This window comes from Paroedura picta, chromosome 1, assembly GCF_049243985.1.
Source record: "Paroedura picta isolate Pp20150507F chromosome 1, Ppicta_v3.0, whole genome shotgun sequence".
NCBI lineage: Eukaryota > Metazoa > Chordata > Lepidosauria > Squamata > Gekkonidae > Paroedura > Paroedura picta.
Window position 1 is genome coordinate 44,675,472 of NC_135369.1, and position 27,870 is coordinate 44,703,341.

The following is a 27,870-nucleotide window of genomic DNA, read 5'->3' on the forward strand; positions in this document are numbered from 1 at the left end:
TCCATATAGACCAAATTTTTAATCAAGAACCCCCACCCCCCAGTCAATGGTGTCCCACTTTGCCAATGTTAAAATCTGGTCACCTTACCTTATTAATCCAAAAGTTTGTTTTTTAAGTGAACATCATCCCTGTATCACCTTTAATCACCTTTAATCTGGATCTGTATTGGGATCAGTGCTTTTCAACTTGCTCATAAATTATCTGTAACTAGCAGGTAAGCCTCTCCAGGGTGCATCCTCAAATCTCCCAAGAGTTTCCCAACCTGGATCTGGCAAACCTATCCCCTCATCACTCTCACACACACATACCATCCATCCATCCTAGAGTCCTATTGTCAATATTTGTGGTTGTGGCTTGTTGGGCCTTTGATTTGATCCAGTATGGCTCTTCATATACTCCTATATACTTCTCTTCTTAATAAAACTATTATTTTAAGTAACCTGGTGCTCAGCCCTTCTTTGCATATATATACTTTGCCATCATTAGTTCACTACCCTTCTCCCCATTGGGGACCCCTTCTTCCAGTGCATTTGTTCTCCCCTTCTCCATTTCCACCCCAGAACGATAACAAGCCTGTCAGGTAGATGACACTGAGAGAGAATGACTGACCCAGGATCACAAAGCAGATTCCATGACAGATTGAGGAATCAAACCTGGGCTTCCCAGATCCTGCGATGGCCCTTTAACCATCTTTCACCATACCATACACCATACCATACCATACCATACCATACCATACCATACCATACCATACCATACCATACCATACCATACCATACCATACCATACCATACCATACCATGCAAGCTCTATTGAAGGACTGCCTGTCTAGATGCCACATGGCAGCAAAGTGTATCAAAACATGTTTTCCCCATTGATGTTCCCAGGCTGGCTCTAGTGGCGCTCCATGCTTCCCATCTGTGCATGAGTCCAATATATATCGGGGCCATGGTACAAAGTGAGAGGTGGCTTAATCTCCCTGCCCCACACCATTTTCTTGATCTAAAATGGCCCTGATGTTTGACATGTTTGTGAGATGTAATGTGTGACTTATCAGTACATGTGAACCCCCCCTCCCATAGCAGTTCCCCATGACTACTTCAGATTTAGAAAATAGTCTGAAGTGGGGGGAGTAAATAGTGTGTGGATGGCTGGGGGTTTCTAATCAGTTTTTCAAATCTGATCCCCCTTTCCCCATGTGCCATGGTCCTGATCTGAAACCAGACCCTATGTGCCCCTGAGAAGTGGGGAACCCCAGAGTATTCCACTTGATCTAACCCATGGACATCCCTAGTCAAATCATAATATCAAATCAGGCCCTTATGCGCCACTGAAACACCTTCTCTTTGTTCCTCCCAGATGTAGAATGTTGATCAGGCTTTCTCAACCTGGGTTTCTTTACAGCCCTGGAAAGGTTTCCCACATGAGTAGGAGTTAATTAACTTTTAATATATTTTAATGTGTTAAACATTTATAGGGTGATATGACCATAGATAAGATAAGATATATGGTCATTTGACAAGTCCCCCCCCCATTCCAAAATGGCCAATGATGGGCCTGGAAGGGGAAGAAGGGGAGGGGCCCTGGGTGGGCGTGTACACAGCTGTGCTTCTCAACCATATTCTGGACAATTGCGCCAGTGGAAGCATGAATAATATTTCAGGGGTTTCTCAACAGTAATAAAGTTGAGAGAGGCTGGTGTAGACTGTTGATGCCTATATTGGGGTTCATTCAGTAGCTGTTTTAGAACAAGAAAGAAAGCTCCTGCCTTGCTGGCCCTTTGAAAAGGCCATAAGACAGCTATTTTTACACAGGGCCAGTGTGGTGTAGTTACTAGAGAATATCAGAATAGGATTTTGGAGGTTTGTTTGCTTATTTATTTGTTTATTTGTATTTTTATACCGCCCTCCCCGAAGGCTCAGAGCGGTTTACATATAACTGAAACTATACATAAAACCATACATATAATAACATTCATATTTTTAACTAGTATAACCAGGTAACAGTATATCATACATACAGTATATCATATTCCTATCCTGCCATCTTCCAGCTTGCTAGGTGACCTCGGGCCAGTCTAGAATTGCCAACCTCCAGTTGAGGACTGGAGATATCACAGAATTACAAGTAATCTCCAAACTATGTAAATCCTTTATTAATTATTTATTGGAAATGTTTTTGCCATTTCTTCTGCAGAAAATGGCTGTTTTGGAAGGCAGACTGTGTGGAAATATGCCATACCAATAAGAAGTTGGCTTTTATACCTTGCTTTTCACTACCTGAAGGAGTCTCAAAGTGGCTTACAATCACTTTCCCTTTCTCTCCCCACTGTAAGGCAGATAGGGCTGAGAGAGCTCTGATAGAACTGCTCTGTGAGAATAACTTTAACAGGTCTATGAATTGCTCAAGGACGCCTAACTGGCTGCATGTGGAGAAGTGGGGAATCAAACCCAGCTCACCAGATTTGAAGCCACCGATCTTAATTACTACACCAACTTGGCTCTTCAAGGTCCCTCCTCTTCCTATACGCCACTCTCCTAGGCTGCACCCTTAAATCTTCAGGTATTTCATTTCCGGAGTTTATTTGTTTATTTATTTATAATTTGATTTATATACCGCCGTTGGCCAAAAGGTCTCTTGGCAGTTCACAATAAAATATAAAATCAAAGTAAAATCACATAAAATCCCATAAATACCCCATCATTACAATAAAAGATGGCATTCTATTCTATAACTTTCCCCACTTTCCCCGCTTGTTCAGAGAGAGGTCGGGCGTTAATCCTGTAAGAGAGAGAGGAAAGAAAGAGTAGCCGATGGATTAGGGATCTTGGATGGAACCCGGGCTCTGCTCTGGCCTCAACCATATGCCTGGCGGAAGAGCTATGTCTTACAGGCCCTGCGGAAAAATGGTAATTCCAACAGGGCCCTTAGCTCCTCCGGGAGCTCATTCCACCAGGTTGGGGCCAGGACCGAAAAGGCCCTGGCCCTGGTCGAGGCCAGGCGAACGTCCCGGGGGCCTGGGACAGTCTGTAGATTCATACCCGCAGAGCGGAGAGCCCTGCGGGGGGCATAAGCAACCAAACGGTCCCACAGTTAAGTAGGACCCAAGCCGCGTATGGCCTTAAAGGTTAATACCCGGAAACAGACTGGTAACCAACTCTCAGTCTAACGGGGCAGTTATGAGAATTAAGAGTGCAAGCCACTGGTCTGAGCTGAAGGACAAGAGTCAAGGGGCTGTGGGGATCGTGCCTGGGGGCCCTGCATTACTGTACCTTTAATCCACTAACCAGTTTGTTGTGTTCTGGCTCATTAAGTGGCTATCTAAGTAGGTCTCTGTGTTTCTCTTCTCCATCTCTCTACTCACAGTCTGTGGGAGTGCAGGGCCTATTAAGAATCTGCAGAACAAGACCAGGGTTCTGACCTAGAACTCTATAAGCAGGAGAGGTCAATGAGGTACAACCTTGTGTCAATAGCTTCAAGGAGCTTCACATTCTGTGTTTCCACTCCATCCTCAACAGTACATGTCTTTGGAATCCTGACATTTTCCAAGGGCCCATTCCAGGCACAGTGACTGTCACAAATTTAATGCACTTTAACAGTAGATTTTCCTGTTCTGCACAGGAAAATCCAGCTGTAAAAACAAATTGAAAGTGCATTATCCTGCACATGCAGAATGAGTCAAGGTGTTCTGGAATTCCCTAGGATTCATGACCCTCTGTGGGTGAACCATTTTAATTGGGCCCCTTCTTATGGACAGCATCACTTTGGTTTTAAGAAGTTAGTTGGCGGAACACAGTTTGAAGTGAATTTGGTAGAGATTCAAGGCAGTCAAAGAGGCTATAAAATCCTGAGTCAGTCCAGATGAGGAACTGCCTGGGTGAAAACTGAAGTCTCCCAGAATGATCAGTCTGGAAAAATCTAGCACCACATCTGAGACCTCTGATAAATCTTAGAGGGTGCCTACTTGGGAACTAGGTGGCTGGGAGACAAGCAGAATGCCTAATAACCATTAGAGGTTCTGTGATACACCTCAGGCATATTTCTTCCAAATATAATAGTGCTGTGTTAGAGCTATAATATTTTGGGAAATGGTGATAATTATGCTGGCAAAGGGGATAAACTATAATGTAATTGACTCCCCATGCGTCTATCTATTGAACTTAATAGTTTCTGTCTTCAATTTAGACAATTTTTTAATATAACAGCCACAAATTTGGTATTTGCTGAACCTGGGAAACAGAAAAAAATGCCAAAACGTAAAGATTTGGGGGATAATATTAAGGAATTATATTTACATATATAACTTTATAAGTATTACTAGACTTTTAAAAGTACCCAAGGATTTAATTAATATGGAATCTATCTAGGGACATTAATCTGTACGGAACACACAATGGGATTACATTTATTAATCTGGTTTTAATTAAAGATAATAGTAGTCCACAAATATTAGAAAGCATTTTCTGATGGTGGGGGCTGTTCATGGATGGAATATGCTGCTTTGGAGGATGGTGGAGTCTCCTTTGGTGGAGATATTTAGGAGACTAGATGAGCACCTGTCAGAAGTGTGTGATGTTTAAGTCTCCAAGAAGGTGGGAGGCTGGACTGGTCTTCCCTTTGTGGTCTCTTCCAGCTCTGTGTGATTCTATCCATATTTTGCTTTAGAACTTGATTCTGAAATGGAGTTGTCCGGATTTGTATATATTATTACTTTATTTTCATCTAAAAACTGTCAGGTCTTATGTATTGTTTACAATATTATTATTAAAATTATTCTTATTATTTTCATAATTTCTACTTATTATTATTATTATTATTATAAGTGTAGAGAACCCTGAATGAAGGAAACCCATGTTCAGATGGGGTACTGAAATGTTTATTTTAGGGCACCATTACTTGTTTGTTGGCTTATCACTGGCTATATTTTATGTTTTGTATCCACTGGTTTTAGTTTGTTGGTTGTTTTGTTATTTAATCCTTATTTTGTTATCTGCCTTAGGCCCAACTTTGTTGGAAGAAAGGTGGGCTGATAAATACTTTAAACAAATACTGAATACAAATCAGTCTGTCCAATCATAAAGAACAACAGGGAGGGAGAGGGCTCCAGTAGCATTGATGGGTTGATAGTGTTGTGTGTCTAGTATTTGTACAGTCTGTATTAATACATTAAAACCTCACAGGTCTCCCATGCTCTCTTTTCACAAGGACAATATTCTAAAGTCGCCCTGTAACTTACTTATATATTTATACTCAGTTTTTCTCCCCAAATGAGAACCAAAGTGGCTCACAACAACATCCTTCTCTCATCACTATTACCACCCAGTTAGGCTTCTCTTTAAATTTTATACTTTAAATTTTCTACACATAATAGTAACAAGCAGTGTTAATAAAAAGCTGCAGATTACAATTCTTTGTACTTGCTTAAGAACAAAATCTATACCTCCATGTTAAAGAGAGGCTGGGGAAGGGGGAAACATTCTGTCAGTGCAATCCAGTACAGAGATACTTCAGTCTACTTCCAGTTGAATTCCAGATCAGACTTAAGGTGCTGGTTATCACTCTTAAGACCATACATGGTCTGGGCCCAGTGTACCTGAGGGACCGCCTCTCTGCCTACACCCCCCAAAGAGCCTTACACTCCAGCACCCAACTTTCTGGTGATCCCTGCCCCAGGGAAGCTCGCTTGACCTCAACCAGAGCCAGAGCTTTTTGCATCCTGGCTCCCACTTGGTGGAACAAGCTCTCAGAGGAGATCAGGGCCCTGACAGTTCTGCAGGACCTCCAAAATGGAGCTCATCCACCAGGCATTTGGTTGAGGTCGACCTGAACCACCACTTTCCATGGGCCCTCCCCTTGAGCCTCCTTCCTATGGCACCCACTACAATTCCACCCAATGCACTGAGCTATCAGTACGCGTTAATTTAATGTTTTCCATATTTTTCTACTGTTCTATATTGCTTGTTGTTATCACTTTATTATTGTTAAACTAAGTTACCTGTATTGTTTCTGTTTTATGTGAACTGCACTGAGCCTCTGGGGAGGGCTGTATATAAATATAATTAATTAATTAACTTAAGGGGATTCAGAATGAAGCAACTCAGCATGGAAAAGCATAGTAAGGATCCTACACCTTCTTCTGTCAATGTCCCAACCAAATAAATAGGCTTAAAACATTCTTTGCAGATTGGAAGTAGAATTCTTTGGACAATTACTCCAGTCTAAACTCAGCAAAGTAGCTGAGTAGCTGTGGCAAAGAGCCACTTGTGGCGCAGAGTGGTAAGGCAGCAGAAATGTTGCCTGAAAGCTCTGCCCATGAGGCTGGGAGTTCAATCCCAGCAGCTGGCTCAAGGTTGACTCAGCCTTCCATCCTTCCGAGGTCAGTAAAATGAGTACCCAGCTTGCTGGGGGGTAAATGATAATGACAGGGGAAGGCACTGGCAAACCACCCCATATTGAGTCTGCCATGAAAACACTAGAGGGCGTCACCCCAAGGGTCAGTCATGACCCAGTGCTTGCACAGGGGATACCTTTACCTTTACCTTAAACTCAGCAAAGTCAGGTAAACGTATCCTGGAGTAGCTCTACACAGGATTGCACTGTGTATATTTTTATGTACATTTTCTGTGCTTTTATATTAGTTTAAAGAAACCTGTCATCTCACAGACAGATGACAAGTTATTATTACTATAGGAACATAAATGCATATAGTGCTTCGTAGAATAAAAGTAAATTATCTGCCCCAAGAAGCTTATAATCTAGATGTAGACATAAGTCAGTATTTAACTTTGTGTTGTATTAATTCTGCTGTTTTAAATTTGGTATTGCTTGATGATTATGTGAAAATCTTTTGGTGGGTTGTTGAGATGTTATTATCTTCATGTTGTACCTTTTGAATGCCACTAAATGTGAACTGATAAACATAGACATTGGGAGAGAGAGCAGAGAAAGGGATAAATTGAATCTGTACTGGAAAAGGCAATGTCCGGTGTACAAAGAAGAGAAGAAGACCCTGAAGAGGGCAACAAGAAGACAACTAGGGCCCATTCTGCACTTGTTGGATTAATGCGCTTTCAATGCACTTTAGAAGTAGATTTTCCTGTTCCGCACAGGAAAATCCAGTCACAAAAGTACAGTGAAAGTGCATTATCCAACGTGTGCAGAATGGGCCTAGGATAATGAAGGCAGCACCTTCTCTATCCTGTTAAATCAATTTAGGTCAGTAGGCATGTTGGTTTGAAACAGCAGAACAAGGTTTGAGTCTAGTGGCACCTTTAAGACCAATAATTTTTTTATTCAAGGTATATGCTTTTGTGTGAATGCACACTTCTTCAGATACGACAAAACAAAACTTCCTCAACCATCACAAAAAGGTAGATTGAAGTTGGGAGGTTTAATTACCAGGAAGGGCTAGTTGCATGCATAAGAAACTGGATGATTATTGTTGAGATAGGATTACAGCTGATAAGACCTGTGCAGGTAGTAAATTATCAAGAAGAATGCTCAGCAAGTATGCAGATAATTAAGCACATTTATAGTGCAGAACCTATGCAGATTTACTCCATTCCAAGCTCATTGACTTCAGGGGATTTAAACTGGAATAACTCTGCATAGGGCTTTTATGTGCAATATGGAGTTGTGGACTTCTGCAATTTAAACCAAATATTCTGTATCTCCATTGTTTCTTGTATGCATTCCACTGTGTGCTTATTTTACTATTGCTCTGCACATCAAGTTTAGTCTTGGCAAGAGAATTGTCAGTTTGATTCCCAGAGAGTGATTTCAATTGGCAGAAAAGTAGTGAGCAGAGTGATGCCAAATGAGGGCAAAGAAAAAAAGAATACCGTCTCATAAAACATGACAATAAGTAAATAAAGAAAAGCCGAGTAACAGAATAACTAATTTCCCTGCTTAGAATGTTTCTTCCCTTCTGTTCCTACTTGGTTGGCAGAAGCATGATGACACCTCTTGGTTCACCTAATTTGAAAGCCTACCAACCAAATTATTTCTTTGTGTCAAGTCCTAAACATATGTGCTCAGAAACATATTGCAGCATCTTCAGTGGAGTGTCTGTCTTCCTGAAATCTAGGCTTACCTTTGCATCTGTGAAAGGCCCTTACAAGGTAGCCTTCTGATACTGATTGAGGTCACGCTCATAGATTGTCACTTCTCTATTATTTTTATTTTGTAAAACATTCTATCTGCAATGCAGCTGTCGGGTGTTTTTTTTTTTTTTTTTTTTTGCCGGAGCAGCTTCACGGTGAATTTCACGGAGGGGGTTGTCTCCATGAATGTTTCTCCTTGACAATGACACACAGAGGAGGCCCGTGTCAGGACTGCACGGGGGTGGGGGGGGGTTCCTCGTTCCCAAGGGACGCCTCCAGATTCCACGCCCGCTCTCGCCCCGCTTCCTGGAGAGAAGATCCCCGCGTCTCGTCCTGGCAGCCCCACAAGGGCCGGAGGGGGACCGGGCCCCCTGCTCTTTGCGTCTCGCCCTCCCCGCCCCATATTGTGGAGCTTTCTTGCAAACTGGCAGCCTCTCCCTCTCCCGCCTCTCCGAGGGAGGACAGGAGGGGGCCGGCAACCAATGAGAAAAATCCTTCCGGCTTGCGACCAATGAGGCGAGGCTCACGAGCCAGTTGCCAGGCAGGGTTGGGGGCTCAGGCCCAATGGGGGCCCAGCCGCCCCAGTGCAGAGGGAGGCGGCGGTCGAGGAGAACCGAGAAGAACCGAGTGAGGAGGAGGCCGGGCCGGCGGGAGAGGCCGAGCGAACCAGCCAGTCCGAAGATCCGGGATGCCCTACAAGCTGAAGAAGGAGAAGGTGAGGAGGGGCAAAAGCGGGGGGCCAGCCAGGGCCTCCCCCACACCCCCCCCGCCCCTCTGCAACGCCGGCCCAGGAGCAAAAACCTGCCCGGGCCTGGCGCGGGCCAAGCCCGGGGCCTCCGCCAGCAGCCGAGATCCCCCACCCGCGCCCCAGAAGCAGAGGCCGAGGCCGGCCCAGCGGGCACGGGGGCTGCAGCAGCTGCTGCAGCGGCATTAGCACGAGCCGGTGCCCGAGACCGACCAGGCTCTCTTGCCCGGGCAGCGCACACAGACGCGCAGGAAACGGGCCGGGCGGCGCACACACCTGCAGAGGGGCAGATCTGCGGGCTGCAATACAGGCAGGCGCGGACGGCGCGCGGCACAGACAAAGCACATCATCATCTCGTCGCACCACTGTCCCTGGGTTATGCGCGGGCGACATGTCAAGCCACGGAGGGGATCTTTCGCCCGGAGGGGGCGAGTGGCTGCGCATAAATAAGAGGATGTTGCCCACACCCACCTACATGCGGGGTGGAGGAGGAAGCTCGGCGGTTTGCAGTGCAAGGCCGGGTTGTACATTGTACACATGCAAGATACAGAGAGGTCCACTGCAGTTCGTTGCATACTACCGGGGAGGGCTGGTTGCAGAGGCATGCAGGCGTGTAAAATGGATTGGGGGGCATTTAGCTGATGTGGGGCACAGTGTGCTCACAGATAGGCAATGTCTCTCTGTGCTTCTGTACATAAGTTCTGTTTTTTATTCCCTACCATGCAAGTATGTGTATTATGAGAATTTTAACAGGGCAAGTGTGGCCAGGGTTGGCATATAGATGAGCAGCACATAGGCCTTAAATGTGCCTGTATGCAGCATGGACAGTCTTAGGATAGATAGCACCCAGATAGCATAAACTTACTGCATTTGGATGTAAACTTGTAGGACAGACTCTGGATTCATTGCTGATATTAATTGTGGCTTATGCCATACCTAACTGCATGAAACAAATCTGGGCAAAGTTATGAGCCCAGCAAGCATACTGCTGGGTACACTTGCATCAGTACTGAGTAACTGGAAGGCCTTTATACATCTAGGATATAAGGAGGATAAAGCTTGTAAATCTTACAAGAATGCAGAGAAAGCATGGGAATGTCTATGCTACCAGTAAACATAAAACCTTTTATATAAGTCAATAAGGAGGATAACCCTGTAGTTGTGGGCCTGTTCATGTAGTAGAATGTAAGGCTGGCACAGTGCCTCTATACTGTATGTAGATACAGGTACAAAACCTGTAACAGAAATGTATGGATTAGTTCCGTAGAGAAAGCTTCCTGTGGAGTGTGCTGGCAACCTGAATTTTAGGCCTCTATTTGCTACAGCATGCTAGTATATAACATTTCAGTGTTCATCTGCCATGCAACATATATAACCTGTTCAGCCAGCATGTGTGGGCAGATAGGGGCTTGACGGTACAGCCTGTACATACTGTATCAGACACATGGTGGCAGTGAAATGTGTCAGTGTGTCATTGCCACATCATCCCAGGACAGTTTTTCAGTTTGCCAAATATTCACCACCTACTTCTGCAAAATACAGGCAAGGGAATAGAGCTTACTGTGATTTGCTTCCCTAAACTGTGATAATTTAACATGTAATAGGGATACATTAACCTGCACTGAGAGTTACCCTTTTTTCTTCTCTCTTTTAATTTCCCCTCATTCCCTTCCTCCCCTCCCTTTGTAAGGTGGATTAGTTCTTGCCTAGTCTAAGTAGTCATTGCCTGGTTACTTGTGGTCAGTAAAGAATATCCTGAGGACATTAGCAAAGCTGCCTTTGTAATTTTCATTTAGTGCACACATGACTAACTGAAGCACATGTAATCAATGCTCTACAAAGTTGGTGTGGGTATGGACTGATAGTGCCATTTATTGACAGTTCTGCCTAGGAAAGTTCTCTTATTCCTTGTTTTCCCATTGTATCTTGACCCCTTCCGGGTTTCCAAATGGGTGGGTGTGCTAGCCATAATGTAACAGCGTTCCTGTTTGTTTCTCAGTTCCTGCTCTCTGCATTGCAAACTTTGTTCTAAACTAACCCTTTGCTTGTGTTGGCAGGCCCACTCCCATCTAGGGAGCAGTACCAGAGTCAGAGGCTCTGCAGCATGTTCTTTGTTGGAAGAAGGGGCAGGGCTTACAGTGTCAGGTGCCTGTTCAGAAGGCAAAAGAACTGATGGTACTGCTTGCAGGATGAGTAGTGTGTGGCTGTGGTCAGACCTCTCTCTTGTGCCGGGAAGAGTGTGTCTCTGGGTACTGACATATGGAGCATGGTATGGATAGTTGTTTATAGACTAGAGGCCCCTTTTCAATTTCTGCTCTTTCACTTCCATAATGTCTATTTCAGAGCATCATGAATTGCATTAAATCTTCAGCAGGACCATGCGTCTCAAGGTGCTTTTCTTTGTGTCCCCTCCTTCTTTCTAGGAGCCTCCAAAGTCTACTAAAAGCACGACAAAAGCCAGCAGTGGCAGCGGTGGAAAGGATGGTGGCACAGAGAATTCAGAAGAGGTAGGATATCCATTCAGTGAAGCACTAATTCATTTTTAGCCTAGTATATATTGCATACTAACTGGCTTAGCATTAGAATAATTCTGATTGGTAGAAAACTACAGATCTTTAAAGCAATTTTAAAACTGCTTAGCTAGATTGCATGTGTCTGGGGGCTGGAAACAGTTGCTTCTTGCCTGTGCATTTGTTTTTAATAATCTACCTCTGTGTTGCTGGCATATGAACTTGCCAGCAGAATTTAAGCTAAAAAAGCCATGGATTAAAATATTTTAGCTTGCAGCTGGGTTGAATGACAATGTACAGGCAAGGGACAGGATATTAGGTCTACATCTAGATCTCTGGGCTGTGCTGTAAAAATCAGCAGTAAAACTGATGTAGAAAATGTATAGGAACCCACCCACCCCCTCAGTTTGTAGCTCTTACGAGCAGACCACACCTCTTCAGATCTTTGGGAAACTTTATGTCCTGCCATGGATGTAGTAGCTGGGTGCAGATTTGAGAGGCATACAGTTACTATGGGAAAATGGAAAGAAGAATGGAAGCAACTGGTGGAATTAAAACTTTATTCTAAGGAAGCAGAAAGATCCAGTGAGTTGTTTTAACGTGGCTATTTTGAGTGTAGAGTATTGGCCAAGAGACTGAACTGTGCATGAGAAGGTGATGGAATAGAATTTCCCCTCTGCAATATGGGGAATAAAAAAGTGATCTGTCTTGCATTGCTTTCATAAGGGTTACAGGAAGATAAAGTTATGTGGAGTGGCTTTGCAATGCAAGCCAATGCATGTCTGGCCAGAAATAATCCCCATTATATTCAGTGAGGCTTAAGCATACATAGGACTGCATCCTTGTCACTCTAATACATGACACTCTATGTATTTTTCTGTTCAGTGACGTGAGACGGCCAGTCCAAGAGGGGCAGTATATAAATCAAACTATAAATAAAATAAGATAAAAGCTAATTATTATGATGTATGATGATATGAACAGTAATTGTGATTGCTTTCAGGGCTCTTAGAGATCAGTCCTAACCAGGTCTTCTCGGAATCCTACTCAAGGCTATTCAATGGAACTTACTCTCAGAAAAGTGTTTTTACATTTGCACTGTTAATGAGTTATAGGATAAGAAGGTCAGAAATAGACAGAACCTGTTGGAAAGAAGGAAAAAACTCTAAGCGGGTGGGGACTAAGTTTTGAGGGAACTGAGCACAAGAAGAGTAGTTGGATGCTTGGCCAAAGTAAATGGAAGCTACCAAAGGGTCCTTTTAGCCCATAGTAATGGCAGAGAAGTTAAGGGGAAGAAAGCATTCACAAATAGCATATTGCAAATAGTTTCAGGGTGTACACGAATGCAGTTTTCTGTTTACTCTGAAGCTCAAATAAAAGGCAGCATTTCCATTCAAAAATAGCATATTAATGATAAGAACAGAAAAAACATAGTTGTCTGGTTAGGCAAACAGGACAGCAGTACCACAGCTTGTCATGTACAGAGCATCTCTTGCAAACCGTTGTCCTCGTGATGCTTGGATAGCCAAAGATGAAAGCGCCTGTGTGTGGCAGTATGAATTTCTTCTGGCCTTTCTTATTCAAGCTTTTTGATAATGCTCCAGTCATGATTGTTCTCTTCAGCAGCTGCTACCATGTTGCTGGCTGGGAGGGGGCGGGATCCTTAATTTGGGACCGTTTACTATTCCATATGATGAAATGAAGATTCATTTAATGGCTGCATAGAGTAAAGGAAAATTGCAGGCACTTAACACTAGTATCCAAACATTTGAAATTCTCTTTGTTACCTGTGGGGCAGGCTGGCATCAAGGATTTGGAACTTTTTTTTTTCTACTTGCATTTATGGTAAGCAGCCTTTGTGGCTAGAGCTGATTGAGGCAGTTATGGCTTTTGATGTTATGTCCTTCAGTAGCACTTAATAACTGTTCAGAAAAGTACATATTAGCAGAAGGTCTAGCAGCAGTGCACAAAAATAAATAAAATTGGTGGAGATTTCACCCATTTTATTGACTGTGTAAAAAAAAGTTAGAACACTATCCTTTTGTTGTTCAGTGACTTGGCTTCTCCTCCTGTTCTCCTCAGGTGGGTGCCAGACTAGTTAGTCCTTAGATATTGAAGTCTCTTAACCTTTCTGTTTAAGAAAGGAGGAGGTGACCTTCTTCCATTCTGAAGCATAGCCCTCAACTTTTTCAAAGTCAAATCACTTTATTGCCATTTATTTAATCCAAAGTTTTGTGTCACCTTACATCAAATATTTATATTGGTCTGGGACTAGATCCAATCACAGTACAGAAAGATAAAATCTTGTATGTTTAAGGGCAGCCTCAGCACATGTAGAAATGTACAAAAACATTGATGGACAATTGACTGTTTGGATAATTAAAACAAGTGAATGCAAAAATAAAACAAATTAATATTATTTTTAAAAATAATATTTCTACTGATACTCGTGTAAAGTTCCTCATAGAATTGTCCCTGACTGATAAAATTTGATATTTTTCATGAATCGGCTGACCTGGGCACAGAATCTAACCACTTGGCACAGAGTTTGATGGTTTTTATCAGACAAAAAATATTCAAGTCTGATTTTATTTGACTGATCAGGAAAACCTTCCAACAATGGGTCAGTGGTTTCTTTATGGATTTTATAATAAAAATCACAATTGAAGAGTATATGCCGAATTGATTCTACTCCCCTTTGTGGGCACACAAAATGGGACTTTTTAAATTTTTTAAAAAAGCTGAGGCTTTTGTGTCACCCTGCACTGACATTTTTACCTAAACTCTGTGGGCTGCAGACCATTTTGTCATTCATGATGTGTGATCTTCAGGTGGCAGATATATACATTCAGGGGCAAACTCCCCCAGTAGAATAGTGAGACTAAAGGCCCTATACTGGCCCTACATTTGACAGTTCCCACCACCACCACCTTTATCCTCCTGTGTATATGTACATACATTGTACGTCTGAATGAATAGTCTGTAGACCCTGGAAGTTTAGGCTACAATAGTTTAGTTATTTTTCAAGACACCACAAGATGCTGAGTCTCTTGCATTAACAAACACAGCTGCTCCTTGTTATAGATTAAATGTCACCCAACAATGATTGTTTAAATTCTGATGTATTAACATAACTGTTGCTTTGGTAAAACTGAAAACTGCCATGTTTTTGTATAATTATCATGAAGCTGACTAAAAATACCACTCCTGTGGTTTCTGAAAACACAGTTGTGCATGTGACACTTCAGAATGTGCTACAGAATAGTAAGTGTCTTGTGAGTGACCTAATGACAGTTGGTTCACTTTGGGCTGTAAATTTATTTCAGCTGGGAAGGTGTTACTATGTCACAACCATCACTGTGGAAAAAAAATGAAAGCATCAGTGTGTGACTTTTTAGCCTCTCCAACAGGGTTGGAAAAGTCTTGGATGCCATAATAAAACATTTAGGATCTAGTGTGTGTGCACCAACCCTGACCAGGAATTTGGGGGTGGTAGGTGGGTGCTTCTTCCAGCGTTACACTCAGAATTGAAGACAAGTGTTAAGAAAAAAAGAATGCAAATTGTTCATCTTGCTAGTCAGTATTTTGCTATACTTGGAGGTGAAAGGAATGAAAAAATAAGAGAAACTGCTATCAGACTATCATGTTAAAGGTAATTGGGAGAAATTCTTTGAAAGGAATGATTTCTAACCAATGCAAACAGCAGGGTTCACAACTGCATAGAAGTAATCTTGGTAGGCTCAATAACAATAAAACATGTGGATGGGCTGTTAAGATCCAGAGATCTCACATCTTTTTTTTTCTTTTATAAAAATTCTGTATTGGTGTTCCCTGAGAGATATCTGGATTTTGTTGATAATAGCTTCTGATGTTTTTTCTCCTCTCCACCTGATCCTGATTTTGATATTATGTTAACTGTAGCAAAGTTTGTGGCTACATTGGCTGCTACATGAGGGTAGAAACAGAGTGTGTCACTAAAGTCCAAGACTATTGGGTCATCAGATTGCAATTTGAAATGAATAAATAGCAGGCCTTGACAAATTTCCTTTGACTTTTGGAACCAGCCACAAAATTTAGAAATCACTTGAGACAAGGTGGAATATAAATTTCAGAAATAAATAAATGTAAGAAATAAAGGCTTTCAGGGTTTTGTATTTAATGGCTGTATTTTCTAGTTATTACTAAAGGTATAAAATTCCCAGAAATTTTGAAGTTATATAGTTGGTGGTGGTGGGGAAATCTTTTTTTCAGAAAAAAACATACATTTTGAGAAAAATTGGAATACATGCAGTACTTATTTTCCTATCAAGCCTATATTTATTTCACTGCTTTTTAAATATATAAGTGTATAAATTATTACTTAGTATATGAAATTGTATTCTTTAGTATGTTTATGGAATTTACAAGTATGAATGCCTTTTCTATAAGCAAAAACTAACTGCAAGCTGTTGTACCCCTTGTATGTGCATCTTAATTTTTTTTTGCCATGTGATAATCAGATAAAAATGTTTTTTTAAATACAATAGGCTCAAAGACACACATTGCTTTAGATCAGGAAACTGTCATTACTTTCAGTATCAACTTCCTATGAAGCCACCATGCTGCTTGAGGAGTTCTCCAGAAGAGGTCTTTCTTTGCTGAAGCTCCCAAAGATAACAAACAGAAGTAGGGCTGCACCAACTCATAAATTTGTGGGAAGTGTAGTGGAAATTCTTAGCTACACAGTAGACCAGGGGTAGTCAACTTGTGGTCCTCCAGATGTTCATGGACTACAATTCCCATGAGCCCATGAGCTTTTACTGGCAGAGGTTCATGGGAATTGTAGTCCATGAACATCTGGAGGACCACAGGTTGACTACCCCTGCCTTAAAAGACATGGTTTGAGCTGTGGGCTGCCTGTTTGCTTACATTTATTACTTGCTTCATCATTTTCAAAGCCAAAGGAGAGCAAGCGAGACACGGGACATTGTGTCTCTTCAAAATCAAGCAGGGCTGGAGTTTTCAGCCAACAAACCTTGTTTAAGCACACTTCAAAAGAGTGCATTAAGTTCAGTTCAGGGGCCTTAAAAACTATTTTTGTTGCATGGAAATACTCTGACCTTTAAGTAAAATGCTTTCAAAAATAACATCTACTATTCCTCTGCCCTGATCTTGCACAGTATTTTAATGAAAAATGTTCAACTCACAATTTGGTGGAGGCATGGCTTTTTTTTTTAAACGCTTTAGGCAATTAAAAAAAATTCAACGGATGGGATTGATGCATAGTTTCTCTCTCTCCCCCACCCCCTTTTAAATTCCACTCTATTTAAGCTTCTGGAAAAGATGGGTTGAAAAGTGGCACAGGCCCTCTTCAGACTTATAATGAAGCAACTGTAGCAAGATCCTGTTAATATGCAGTAGGCAGGACTGGAGCTGGCATGACTCCCCAAGGCCCTTGTAAGAAAGGAGAGGAACAAGTGTTAGGGAGGGGTGAAGGGAAGCACATGCCATCCATTTCAACTGTCTTGGGAAAGTATTGTTTTCTGTCATTGCTTCCCACAGTATTTTTCTGGTCCAGGGCATCTGTATGCCTCCCCATTTTTTCTTGTTATAGCTACACCCCCCAATGTCCAGCCTGACATGTCACATGGACCCTAGAATGCCCTTTTCTTTTTCCCCCAGCGGGAAGGACACAAGCCTGTGGGGAGGGCTCCCTTGTGTTCTTTTTTTGGGGGGGAGGGGGAGTTCTTTATTGCAGCGTTTGAATTAACCTGCGAGTTGCTAAGGATTGCATTTGCAAGGCAAGAAAGGAGTCCCGGACTACTGGAGAGAATCCAGTGGAAGTTCTGCCAGCCTCAGTCACTAAGTCTGTGTTGCAAAATGAGGCCAGCATTCAGAAATGGCCCCAGCGCTGGGCACTCGTCCTCTTTTGGAGCTCCTTTTCTCTGTGTCCTCTGAAATCCCAGCCCTTTTCTTTTGATGTGTTTGTTTATACCAGCTACCGGTTTGATCTTCCTTGCTCGCCAAGTTTCTGGCGAATGTGCTGTGTTGTTTGTGCAGTGATCCCTGCATGGACTTCTCCCTTTCTATCACTTTATCTTTCTGAGCCTTGGCCTTGGCATCCTTATCTGTTCTGCAGGATTTGGTTATCAGAGACATGTTGATGTTTGTTAAACATACTCTGTCTGCTTTGATAATCTCCACTTTCCAGCCACCTTATTAATGGAGTTTTAAAAATTACAATTAAAACCAGTTACATTTCTTCAACTCTTATTTAGCTTGGGGGCTGAAGGTCTGAAGCAAGAGATGCTTCACAGTGCTTGCAGAAACTGCTTGCAGAAACCTTATTATCCCCTTGTAATGGGCTGCTCAATTTGCCAATGTTCTCCTGGTGGCTTTTGGGCAGCTCCACACTGGGATGCTCCTAATTAGTGTCTAGGGTGCCGAGCTAGCCAAGGAGACTAAGGCACCCGGGAAATAAAAGCAGAGCTCAAAAGAAAGGTGAGAAGAAAGGCGTTGGAGAAAAAGAAGACTGTGTTATAGTGAAGGCGATTGAAGAGTAGCCTTGCACTTCTAGGACCTAATGAGACTCCGGCCCAATAGGAAGCCCAGCCTTTGCCAGCAGAGCAGAGTGATATACAGCTTCACCATTCACAGTGGAGCCTTTGCCATCCATTAGCCCAGCTCTACAAGCTGGTTTGTGTGAATTGGAAAGACTTGCAAAGATCTCATCCTCCTTTGATTTGACTTGTGCTCTAACACAGTCAGAGTTCTGACTGGTCTAGGATACGTTGGAAGCTTACTATGCAATAGACAGACATTCTGTTTTTTTGCAGTCTCTTTTCTGTTTCATCCTCTTCTTTTGTTTTGCAGTCGAGATGACCTATCCTATGTAAATGTTGCAGGTGCTCTAAGATAGCGAACTAACTTTTTGTGGTGAATAAAAATTGATGTACCCCTGGGGCAGAACTGCATGGACATACTACTAGATTTCCTAGCCATGGGTTGGCTCAAGCCAGCTTTTTAACTCAAATCGCCCTCCTGTCTGCCAAGACAGCTCTTATGTTAAGGACACAAGTAATGCTGCTAGATGCTTTTCCTGAATTCAAAGCATTTCTCACATTTCCCCCCTTAATTAATTGTTACAAGCTGGCTTGCTGGGAGGGCGGTATATAAATGTAATAAGTAAAAATAATAACTACAACCCTGTAACAGTAGGCTACCAGAAGTATAGCCAGCCCTGCTCCTTATTCCAGGAATCAAAAACGTTTTTAAAAAAGGGAAATGTATTTAATTTCTAAAAGATACTGTAGTTATAAAAATACCATACCGGTATTTGTATTAATAATACAGTTTAAATTAAAAATACCCAAGGCTCTATGCATTGCCTCAGATAAAATCCAACTCTATAAATATACTAATGTCTCAATGACTCTAACCAGTTTTGGCATTGCTGTCTTTATCGGTGGTCTGGCATATATAGTAGTACAGCATTCAAGAAATGTACAATGAATTTTGTAATATATCAGCTCCTTTAAATAGACATAGACAGTGGACACTGTGTGGCCTGTTAGTCACATATGTGGACCAGCGGGCCAGAGAAAATAAATGGAGGCCTCTAAATTCTCAAAAACAGGCCCTGGCCTGTTTAATTGTGAGGTTTAAGTGCCCCAGCTTGCGCTTTTAGCATCCATGTCAGTGTCCTACAATCAAGTAGGGAGCCAAATACATGGAAAGTATGCTGAGGGTATTTAAAATTAACAGCTATTTAAACCTAACAGCGGGGTAGGTACACCCATCTGCTGCTAGCCAATTAACCTTTCAATTTTGCAGCAAAGTGGATCGGTGAAATGGCTCACTGCCATTTCAGCCCTGATCGTGGATGGGCACATCCGCCATTTCACCAGTCAGTTTTGCTTCCCCCTCTTTGGAAACAGAGGGAAGAAAAACTGATCCGTGAAATGGCTGACAGCTATTTAAACTCAGAAGCCTGGTGGGTGCACCCATCAACTATTATGTTTAAATGGCTGCCAGCCATTTAACCCTTCCTGGGCAATCCCCTCCCCTTTCTCCCAGCCTAACTGGAATTTTTAGGTTCGTGCCCTTCTCTGCTATGGACAGCAGGTACTTATAGCTTTTGTACGTTTTGTTGGACAAATAGAAATGGTAAAGGCTGCACAATTATTTTATTTAGGATAGTTAATATTTTAGGTGGTTTTATAGATGCAGTTCATTTTGTAAGCCATTGCTAGCAAAGAAATGAGGAGTTTAGAAATAACTGTTAAAGGATCCTCTGCTACCTACATTCCAGCAATTGCATATATTTTACATAATATCATTGACCAAAATAGCCTTAATCATGTTGTGTTGTCCCATGTGTGGACACAGTAAATGATGTGGCTACACTCCTTCCTGAAGGTTTCAGACAAACAAAAACCAAGAGGTCAAGTCCTGCCTTAAAAATTCATATCTGAAAACATTAGCAAGTTATTTTTAAATGGTTTTGAGGTCTGAACCCTAGACCACAATTTTCTTAATATTTCTCTTCCAAGGTATGTGTCCCAATTGTTCCTGTTCCTCTGAAGTGTATTTAGAAGCCCATTCAAATAAGAAATATGTATCTCAATTGACTAGCATCAGAATAGATTAGTACTGCAGTAACCTGATCCAAGATGACTTTGTCAGGCATATACTTGCATATAGCAACACCTCAGAATACTGGTATCCTCTGGCTTTCCATGGCTCCTATTTCTTCCTCCTCCAACAGTCTTATTATAGAACAACATTTGAGTCCAATGGCTCCTTTAAGACCAACCAAATTTTATTCAAGGCAGAAGCTTTCATCTGCATGCATACTTCCTCAGTGCCTGCACACAGAAGCTTACAGCTTGAATAAGACTGAATCCAGTGGCACCTTTAAGGTCAACAAACTTTCTTCTGTTGCTTCAAACCAACATGGCTACCCACTTGGATCAGTCTTGTTATGGGACATTCTATCTTTAGAGCAAGCCATTTCTGCCTTCTCCTATTTCACAAATTGCCCTTCCGTGTCTGGATAATGAGAAGACAAGGAGCTTTGAGTGCTAGTCTTTTTCTTCCCTGAACCTGAAATGTCTTTGCTTTATTCTACAAGGATTAATAACACGGAATAACAGATTAAGGGCCCCCCCTTTGGGCACCAATTTGGTGTAGTGGTTAGGAGTGCAGACTTCTAATCTGGCATGCCGGGTTCGATTCTGCGCTCCCCCACATGCAGCCAGCTGGGTGACCTTGGGCTCGCCACGGCACTGATAAAACTGTTCTGACCGAGCAGTGATATCAGGGCTCTCTCAGCCTCACCCACCTCACAGGGTGTCTTTTGTGGGGAGAGGAATGGGAAGGCGACTGTAAGCCGCTTTGAGCCTCCTTCGGGTAGGGAAAAGCGGCATATAAGAACCAACTCTTCTTCTTCTTCTTCTTCTTTGGGTAGAGAAAAGCGGCATATAAGAACCAACTCTTCTTCTTCTTCTTAAACCTGGCTTCCAGGTGCAACCAGCGTTTCTGGTATACAGTGTTCATCGGCATACTTGGCACAGCCAGTGAGGCCTGTTGCTCTTACTTGATATGCCTGTGGGGATTGCTTGTTTGAAAACACACCCAGGTCAAAGTATCCCAGCATATGGAAAGCTATGGAGTTGGGGAAGTGGCTCAGCCTTCACTCTAATGCGTTAGGTTTGCACACAAAAGGGCTTGGCTCGCTCTGTGGAACACAACTTCCTTGCCTCTCCCTTCCCACTGCAGCCCAAAATGTTGCCACTGGAGACCCTCAGGAATATGAGGGAAACACTGGTGGTCTGCAATTTCCTTTAGCAGAAATGTACTGCAAGATGCAATGCAGGGAGGTTCTGGATTTAGCAACTCTCCCCCCTTAAATAAATAATTCAAACCTGAGGGTTACCATGTGTCCTGAATGTTTAATGGCCTGTACTGAGATCAATTCAAGTTAAAGAATTCTTACCTTCAGGTGCTGATGATAGGAGGAGTTTTTGTTGTGAGTTCTAGACACTTTCCCGGGGAGGGGGCTCACGCTTACTGCAGAGGATCAATGGAATAGCCTTGTATATAGAAGACAGGTTTATCGGTAATTTAAAATTAACATTGGTTGAAAAAATTTGTTACCATGTTTAAGTAGTCTAGCAGTGCATATACTTACACAGAAGGAATAGCACAGCCTACCTGATATGATACCTAGGGTGGTAATACCAATGATTAGCAATTTAAAGGAGAATTTTCCCTGTATGTGTTTTTCTCCCAGTTATTAAAATTTCCTGGAAAATTCTGTTTAGAGTTTTTCAATTGAAATTGGAGATGATGAGATTGTTTGCATTTGCTGCGTTCCATGTCTTGATAGCACACTTTAATAATTATTATTAATTAAATTTATAGCCTGCCTTCGGAGACTCAAGGCAGGTTACATAAAAATATAAATTCCATAAAATCCCATAAAACCCCCTAAACTGTATAACTCCCAAGGTACCAAGATGGCCAGGTCCCTCTTACCTCCTATAGTCATCTAACAAGGGGTGCGCTAAAGGTTGTATACTGAGGGCCATTCCGCACCAGGATCTATGTAGCAAATTGGTTGCGGAATGAAAAAACGCCATTTTAAATAGTGGAATTCGTCGTTATGCATACCTGCCTTTGTAGTGGAATCCAGTTGCGTTTCTATCGTTTCCCACAGGTTTCCGGTCTCGGCAAAAATCGCTAGCCAGGAAGCGATATTGCCGAGCTTTGTCCCGCCCCTGGCCGTCAAGCAGCCAATGGGCGGCTGTTATTGTGCTCCCAAAAAGCCCCTTTCCCTTTAAGGAAGGTTAAAAAAACACACACACACACACGTTGCAATGAATCCGCGTTGATTCGTTGCAACGGAGAGACCCATCTAGATAGCAGGTGGTGTTTGAGCTGCCGTTTCATCGTTGCCACGCTCCCCCCGAGTGAAAAAAAAAAATATCCCCCCCCCCCCCGCACGGGCGCTATTTTCGGCCGAAAATAGAGTGAAAAATAAAGGGAAAATAAACCAGCAAACGGGGCTGTGTGTTGCTTCATGCTTGGTGACTTAAAACAGCTCTGGGGAGGGACTACAGTCAGGGAAGCCTTGCTGGGTAAATGAAAGCTTGCCGGTGCGTTGATCTCCGCTCGCTCCGAGAAAAAAAAATGGCGATCGCTTCGCCGGAAGATCAGAAGAGAGCTAGGGGGAGGGACTTTGTTGGAACCGCAACAATGTTAACGCACAGGTCTTTTTCGCTAGTGTTGCAGATTGGTTGCAAGAGTGTAGCGCTTTCCGGAGGGTGAATCCACTTTTTGGGATTTCCCTGAAAGTGCTACAACGAAGCGCTTTTTGCGGATTGGTTTCAGGAGTGTTGCAGATTGTCAATGACGGTGTGCATAACAGCAAAACAGTAGCAATTTCAATTTGCAACCATTGTGCAATTTTGAACGAGTGCGGAATGGCCCTGAAGCTGGAGGGGGGCCCATCACTTGTACTGGCCTAGCCTCAACTATAGACCTGGCAGAAGAATTCCATTTTGCAGGCCCTGCGGAACTTTGTCAGCTCCGTCAGGGCCCTCAGCTTTCCCAGGAGCTCATTCCACCAGGTTGGGGCCAGGACTGGAAACATCCTGGCCAGGGACCAACAACAGATTGGTACCCGCAGAGCGAAGGTATCTACGGGGGGGGGGGCATAAGCAGACAAGTGGTCCCGCTCAAGCGGCGAATGGCCTTAATGGTCAGAACCAAGATTTTGAACTTGATCCAGGCCAGAACTGGCAACCAGTGCAGCTGCCTCAGCACTGGCTGATTATGTGTCCTCCAAGATGAACCAGTGAGGACTGTAGCAGCTGCATTCTGCACCAGCTGGAGTTTCTGAGTCAAGGACAAGAGTAGGTCAGCAAAGAGTGAGTTACAGAAATCTAGTCTAGAGGTGACAAATGGATCACTGTGGCCAACAGTCTAGGGGCAGGTAGGGCGCTAGTAGCCATGTTTGGAGAAGATTATAAAATTCTGTGTGCGCTACCGTTGTGACCCATGTCTCCACCGTAAGGGAGGCATCCAGGATCACTCCCAAGCTCCTTGTTGTGAGCGAAATGTTAAGTTGTGCCCCTGCAAAGGTGGGAAGATGCACTTCCTGTCCTGTATCTTTCCTGTTCAGCCACAGGACCTCCATCTTGGAGGGGTTGAGTTTCAGATGGCTCTGCTCTAACCATCCAGCAATGGCTTCCAGACAACTGGCAAATGTATCCGGAGGGGAGTCTGGGAGGCTATCCATGAGGAGATAGAGCTGGTGTCATCCGCATATTGATGGCAACCCAGCTCATAGCTCCGGACCAGCTGTTCAAGGAGGTACATGAAGATGTTAAATAACATGGGGGAGAGTACCGTGCCCTGTGGTACCCCACAAGGGAGCACGAGTACCGCTGCCCCGCCCCGATCCGGCTGGCATGGAGATCATCCACCAAGGCAACCAGCACCATCTCCCCCCTGTGGCCAGGACAGAACCCTGACTGGTATGAATTGAGTGCTGATTGAATTGTATTGGTTAGAGAATTGTGAGAAGTAGGGCTGGCATGAAGGTACTCACAAGAGTGATGTTACGTAGTCAAATGTGATAATATATGGCAGTAGTGATGATTCCCAGGTAGCCTGTTGGGAAATTGCCAGTGGGTCCTTCCAGATGGAGAGCCACAGTTTGCTACCAAAGCCACCCGAATACCATTGGTAGGTATTTTAAGCAAACCTTTGGAAATTCCTATTGTCTTGTTCAGCTAAGATCTTCAACTGGGGCAAGGTCGAGACTTGTATAAACTAGAGCAGGGGTAGTCAACCTGTGGTCCTCCAGATGTCCATGGACTACAATTCCCATGAGCCCCTGCCAGCATTTGCTACAATTCCCATTTGCTGGCAGGGGCTCATGGGAATTGTAGTCCATGGACATCTGGAGGACCATAGGTTGACTACCTCTGGACTAGAGCACAACCAGGCCCAGATCTTGATTTATTTTTTCTGCTCCTTCCACTTCAGGTCCAGCAGCAGCAGCAACAGCAGCAGCAGCAACAGCAGACCTCGAATAAGCGCCCGAGCAACAGTACCCCGCCACCAACGCAGCTGAATAAGATCAAGTATTCAGGGGGACCCCAGATTGTAAAGAAGGAGCGAAGGCAGAGCTCTTCTCGCTTCAACTTGAGCAAAAACCGGGAACTTCAGAAGCTTCCTGCCCTTAAAGGTGAGAGTGTGTTTTCTAGCTAGGCAAGCAGCAGCTGGCGGTCGATATGCTAACAATGGAGGATTTCTAAAGGCACAAAAAGGGGTTGATTCAGCAGTGAGTCATGCTGACTTCAATGACTCCAATGCTGAATGGAAAGTAACTACCAAGTAGAGGAGAGCATAATGTCTTGATCTGTTATTTTTTAAAAATAATTAATCTTCCCAGTGAACTGCCTTTCATTGGTTATTTTATTTCGGTTTTAACTTGTAATATTTTAATTATTATTGTAAACCACCTTGACCCCAAAGGAAAAGCAGGGTATAAAATAAATATTTCGGAGCCCCTCCAAGAAATTCCATCGTCGTTCTGCTGTGTTTGCATGAAATCTGAAGCAGTCTGTATAAAATGACTTGGCCAAGCTTCACAAGTTGGCATTTTTTGAAAATGAATCAAGCCAATTTAATTGAACGCTGTCCAAGCCCTGTCCCACTTTTCCTGGTAATGACAGGGCCAGTTGGCTTTTGCTGTTCCATATTTCACAAAGAGGTCCTGTCGGTTTGTACAACATTCGCATTGCAAATGGTGGAGCAGGGAGGGAGCGGGGCATGGGAGTTGCACAAGAGCATGTACCCAAAGTATTTAAGAGCAGATTAAAGCAGACAGGTTTAAATAACGGAATAGTTACTCCTCCTTATCTCAGATGCATTCCAATAATAAAGCATCAGTTATTTGAAGTCAAATATTTGCTGTGGAGAAGGGATTTGAAGTGGATTAACAGGGGGGCAGGGAAAACATAACACAAGGCATGAAGATGGGAATGAAAAGGACACCATTTGTCTGGCTGGTGCCCGAAACAGGTGGATCTTTGTGGTCTACCAAGAGAGCACTTATGTTAAGGACACAAGTGATGCTGCTAGATGCTTTCCCTGAATTCAAAGCATTTCTCACACTTCAATAATTGTTACAAGCCGGCTTGCTGGGAGGGTGGTATATAAATGTAATAAGTAAAAATAATAACAACAACCCTGTTAACAGTAGGCTACTAGAAGTATAGCCAGCATTGCTGGATGGTAAGAATGTCAGATTAGGATTTGGGGGAATACAGGTTCAAATCCCTACTCTGCCATAGAAATTTGCCTGGTGATCTTGGGCAAGGCACTCTCTTGGCTTAATGTTATTTCCCAGTGTTGTGAGGACAAAATGGGGGAAGGAAGAACATAAACTGCTATTGATTTATTTGTGAACTATTATACCCTGTTTTCTCCCTAATGATGACCCAGTTTTGCTTACAGCATAGTTCTGCACTCTGCCATTTTATCATCACAATAACCCCATGATATAGGTCAGGCTGAGATCATGCCCCAGGCCTTAGGTCATGCCCAGTGAGGTTCTATAGCAGAATGTTTCAGAGGGGGGAGCCCTGTCGGTCTGTAGTAGAACAGCTAGGTTCAAGTCAAGCTACACCTTTGAGACCAACTGGTTTTGGGGGGTATGAGCTTTCAGGAATTAAAGATCCCTTCATCAAATATGTCAAATACAGCTCACCGTCACCTCTACACCTCTTTATAGGTCTCCATCAGGAATAAAAGTAGCATCCAACGGAGAGATCTCTCTGAAAAGGCACTGGGGCTGAGGGATGTCCCCTAAAGTCACTCAAATACATATAGCTGAGGAGATCTGATTCTTCTGATTGTTGCCTTAGGTTTCAGTGAGTTGTGCACAAATATGAAAACCTAAAGGCAATAGAAGGAAAGAGTAGGATAACTAGTTTTTGGTAAACAGTTGTCTGTTTTTAATTTCTTTCATGGTTTTAACTTTGGATGAATTGTCTTTTTATTTGGAAGCTACTTGCCGTGGCTTTGAACATGTTGTAAATAATACCATCCATACAAACTGGCCAGCTTCGGTGCGTGAAGTCTGCTAAGTTTCAGCCTCAAATGCATTTCGGAGATTGGAATATGACTGACCGGTTTTTATCAGAGGAGCTGATACTAAAAGTTTCCCTTGCACTTCTCACAGATGCGCCGCCTCACGAACGGGAAGAACTCTTCATTCAGAAGCTGCGGCAGTGCTGCGTCCTCTTTGACTTTGTCTCTGACCCCCTCAGTGACTTGAAGTTCAAAGAGGTGAAGCGAGCGGGTCTCAATGAAATGGTAGAGTACATCACACACAATCGGGATGTCGTGACGGAGGCCATTTACCCTGAAGCTGTTATTATGGTAAGGCTGCCCTGCCTAGTGGTTGTTTCTTCTTGCTGCAGATGTCTTGGGGACAAGGAACACATGGGCCAAGGGACCAAGCCCTATGAAGTCAGGTTGAGGGACTTGGAAATGTTCAGCCTGGAGAAAAGGAGGTTGAGAGGGGACATTATAGCCCTCTTTAAGTATTTGAAAGGTTGTCACTTGGAGGAGGGCAGGATGCTGTTTCTGTTGGCTGCAGAGGAGAGGACACGCAGTAATGGGTTTAAACTTCAAGTACAATGATATAGGCTAGATATCAGGAAAAAAATTTCACAGTCAGAGTAGTTCAGCAGTGGAATAGGCTGCCTAAGGAGGTGGTGAGCTCCCCCTCACTGGCAGTCTTCAAGCAAAGGTTGGATACACACTTTTCTTGGATGCTTTAGGATGCTTAGGGCTGATCCTGCGTTGAGCAGGGGGTTGGACTAGATGGCCTGTATGGCCCCTTCCAACTCTATGGTTCTATGATTCTATGTTCTGTGTGCCTGCCCCAAAAATGGTGTGACGATGTAGTTACACTGGGGAACTGGGGAAAGTTAACAGCTTGGATGAATGACACTGGGCCTGCCAGCTGGAAACAACGTGTGTTGATTGGCTTGAAATGTGAGTGAAGAATGGTAGAACATAGAATTGTAGAATATGTAAAGAATTGTATGTGAAACTGTGAATTGTAGACTATATCTAGAATATAGATCAGTACAGAGATGCTTGTCCCATTTGTCCTGTGGGGGATTATGGTTTGATATTCATTCATTCATTCATTCATTCATTCATTCATTCATTCATTCATTCATTCATTCATTCATTCATTCATTCATTCATTCATTCATTCATTCATTCATTCATTCATTCATTCATTCATTCATTCATTCATTCATTCATTCATTCATTCATTCATTCATTCATGTATCATACTTATATACCGCCCTCCCCAGAGGCTCATATGAACCCTGTTGTTAATGTCTTTGAGAATAGAGGGGGCTTGTGAGGACAGTTTAAAGCATGTCAGGTTTGCATGGCAATATCCTCCTTGCAAAGAAATAACCAAAGCACTAA

The 27,870-nt window shown here is 43.1% G+C and overlaps 1 protein-coding gene across 5 annotated transcripts in view; it reads left to right on the forward strand.

Annotated features, from left to right (window-relative positions):
- The first annotated feature begins 8,655 nt into the window (after positions 1 to 8,655).
- Positions 8,656 to 27,870, forward strand: part of PPP2R5D (protein phosphatase 2 regulatory subunit B'delta) — a 41,245-nt gene continuing 22,030 nt past the window's right edge. For 4 of the 5 annotated variants that reach the window (XM_077336376.1, XM_077336379.1, XM_077336377.1 and 1 more), the window contains exons 1-4: positions 8,656 to 8,818; positions 11,272 to 11,355; positions 24,394 to 24,595; positions 26,597 to 26,796. In XM_077336376.1, coding sequence (XP_077192491.1) covers positions 8,792 to 8,818; positions 11,272 to 11,355; positions 24,394 to 24,595; positions 26,597 to 26,796 — 513 coding nt within the window. In that variant the 5' untranslated portion in view covers positions 8,656 to 8,791. Of the gene's footprint in view, positions 8,819 to 10,989; positions 11,118 to 11,271; positions 11,356 to 24,393; positions 24,596 to 26,596; positions 26,797 to 27,870 lie in introns of those variants that run through there. The other variant, XM_077336378.1, reaches the window with a different exon arrangement.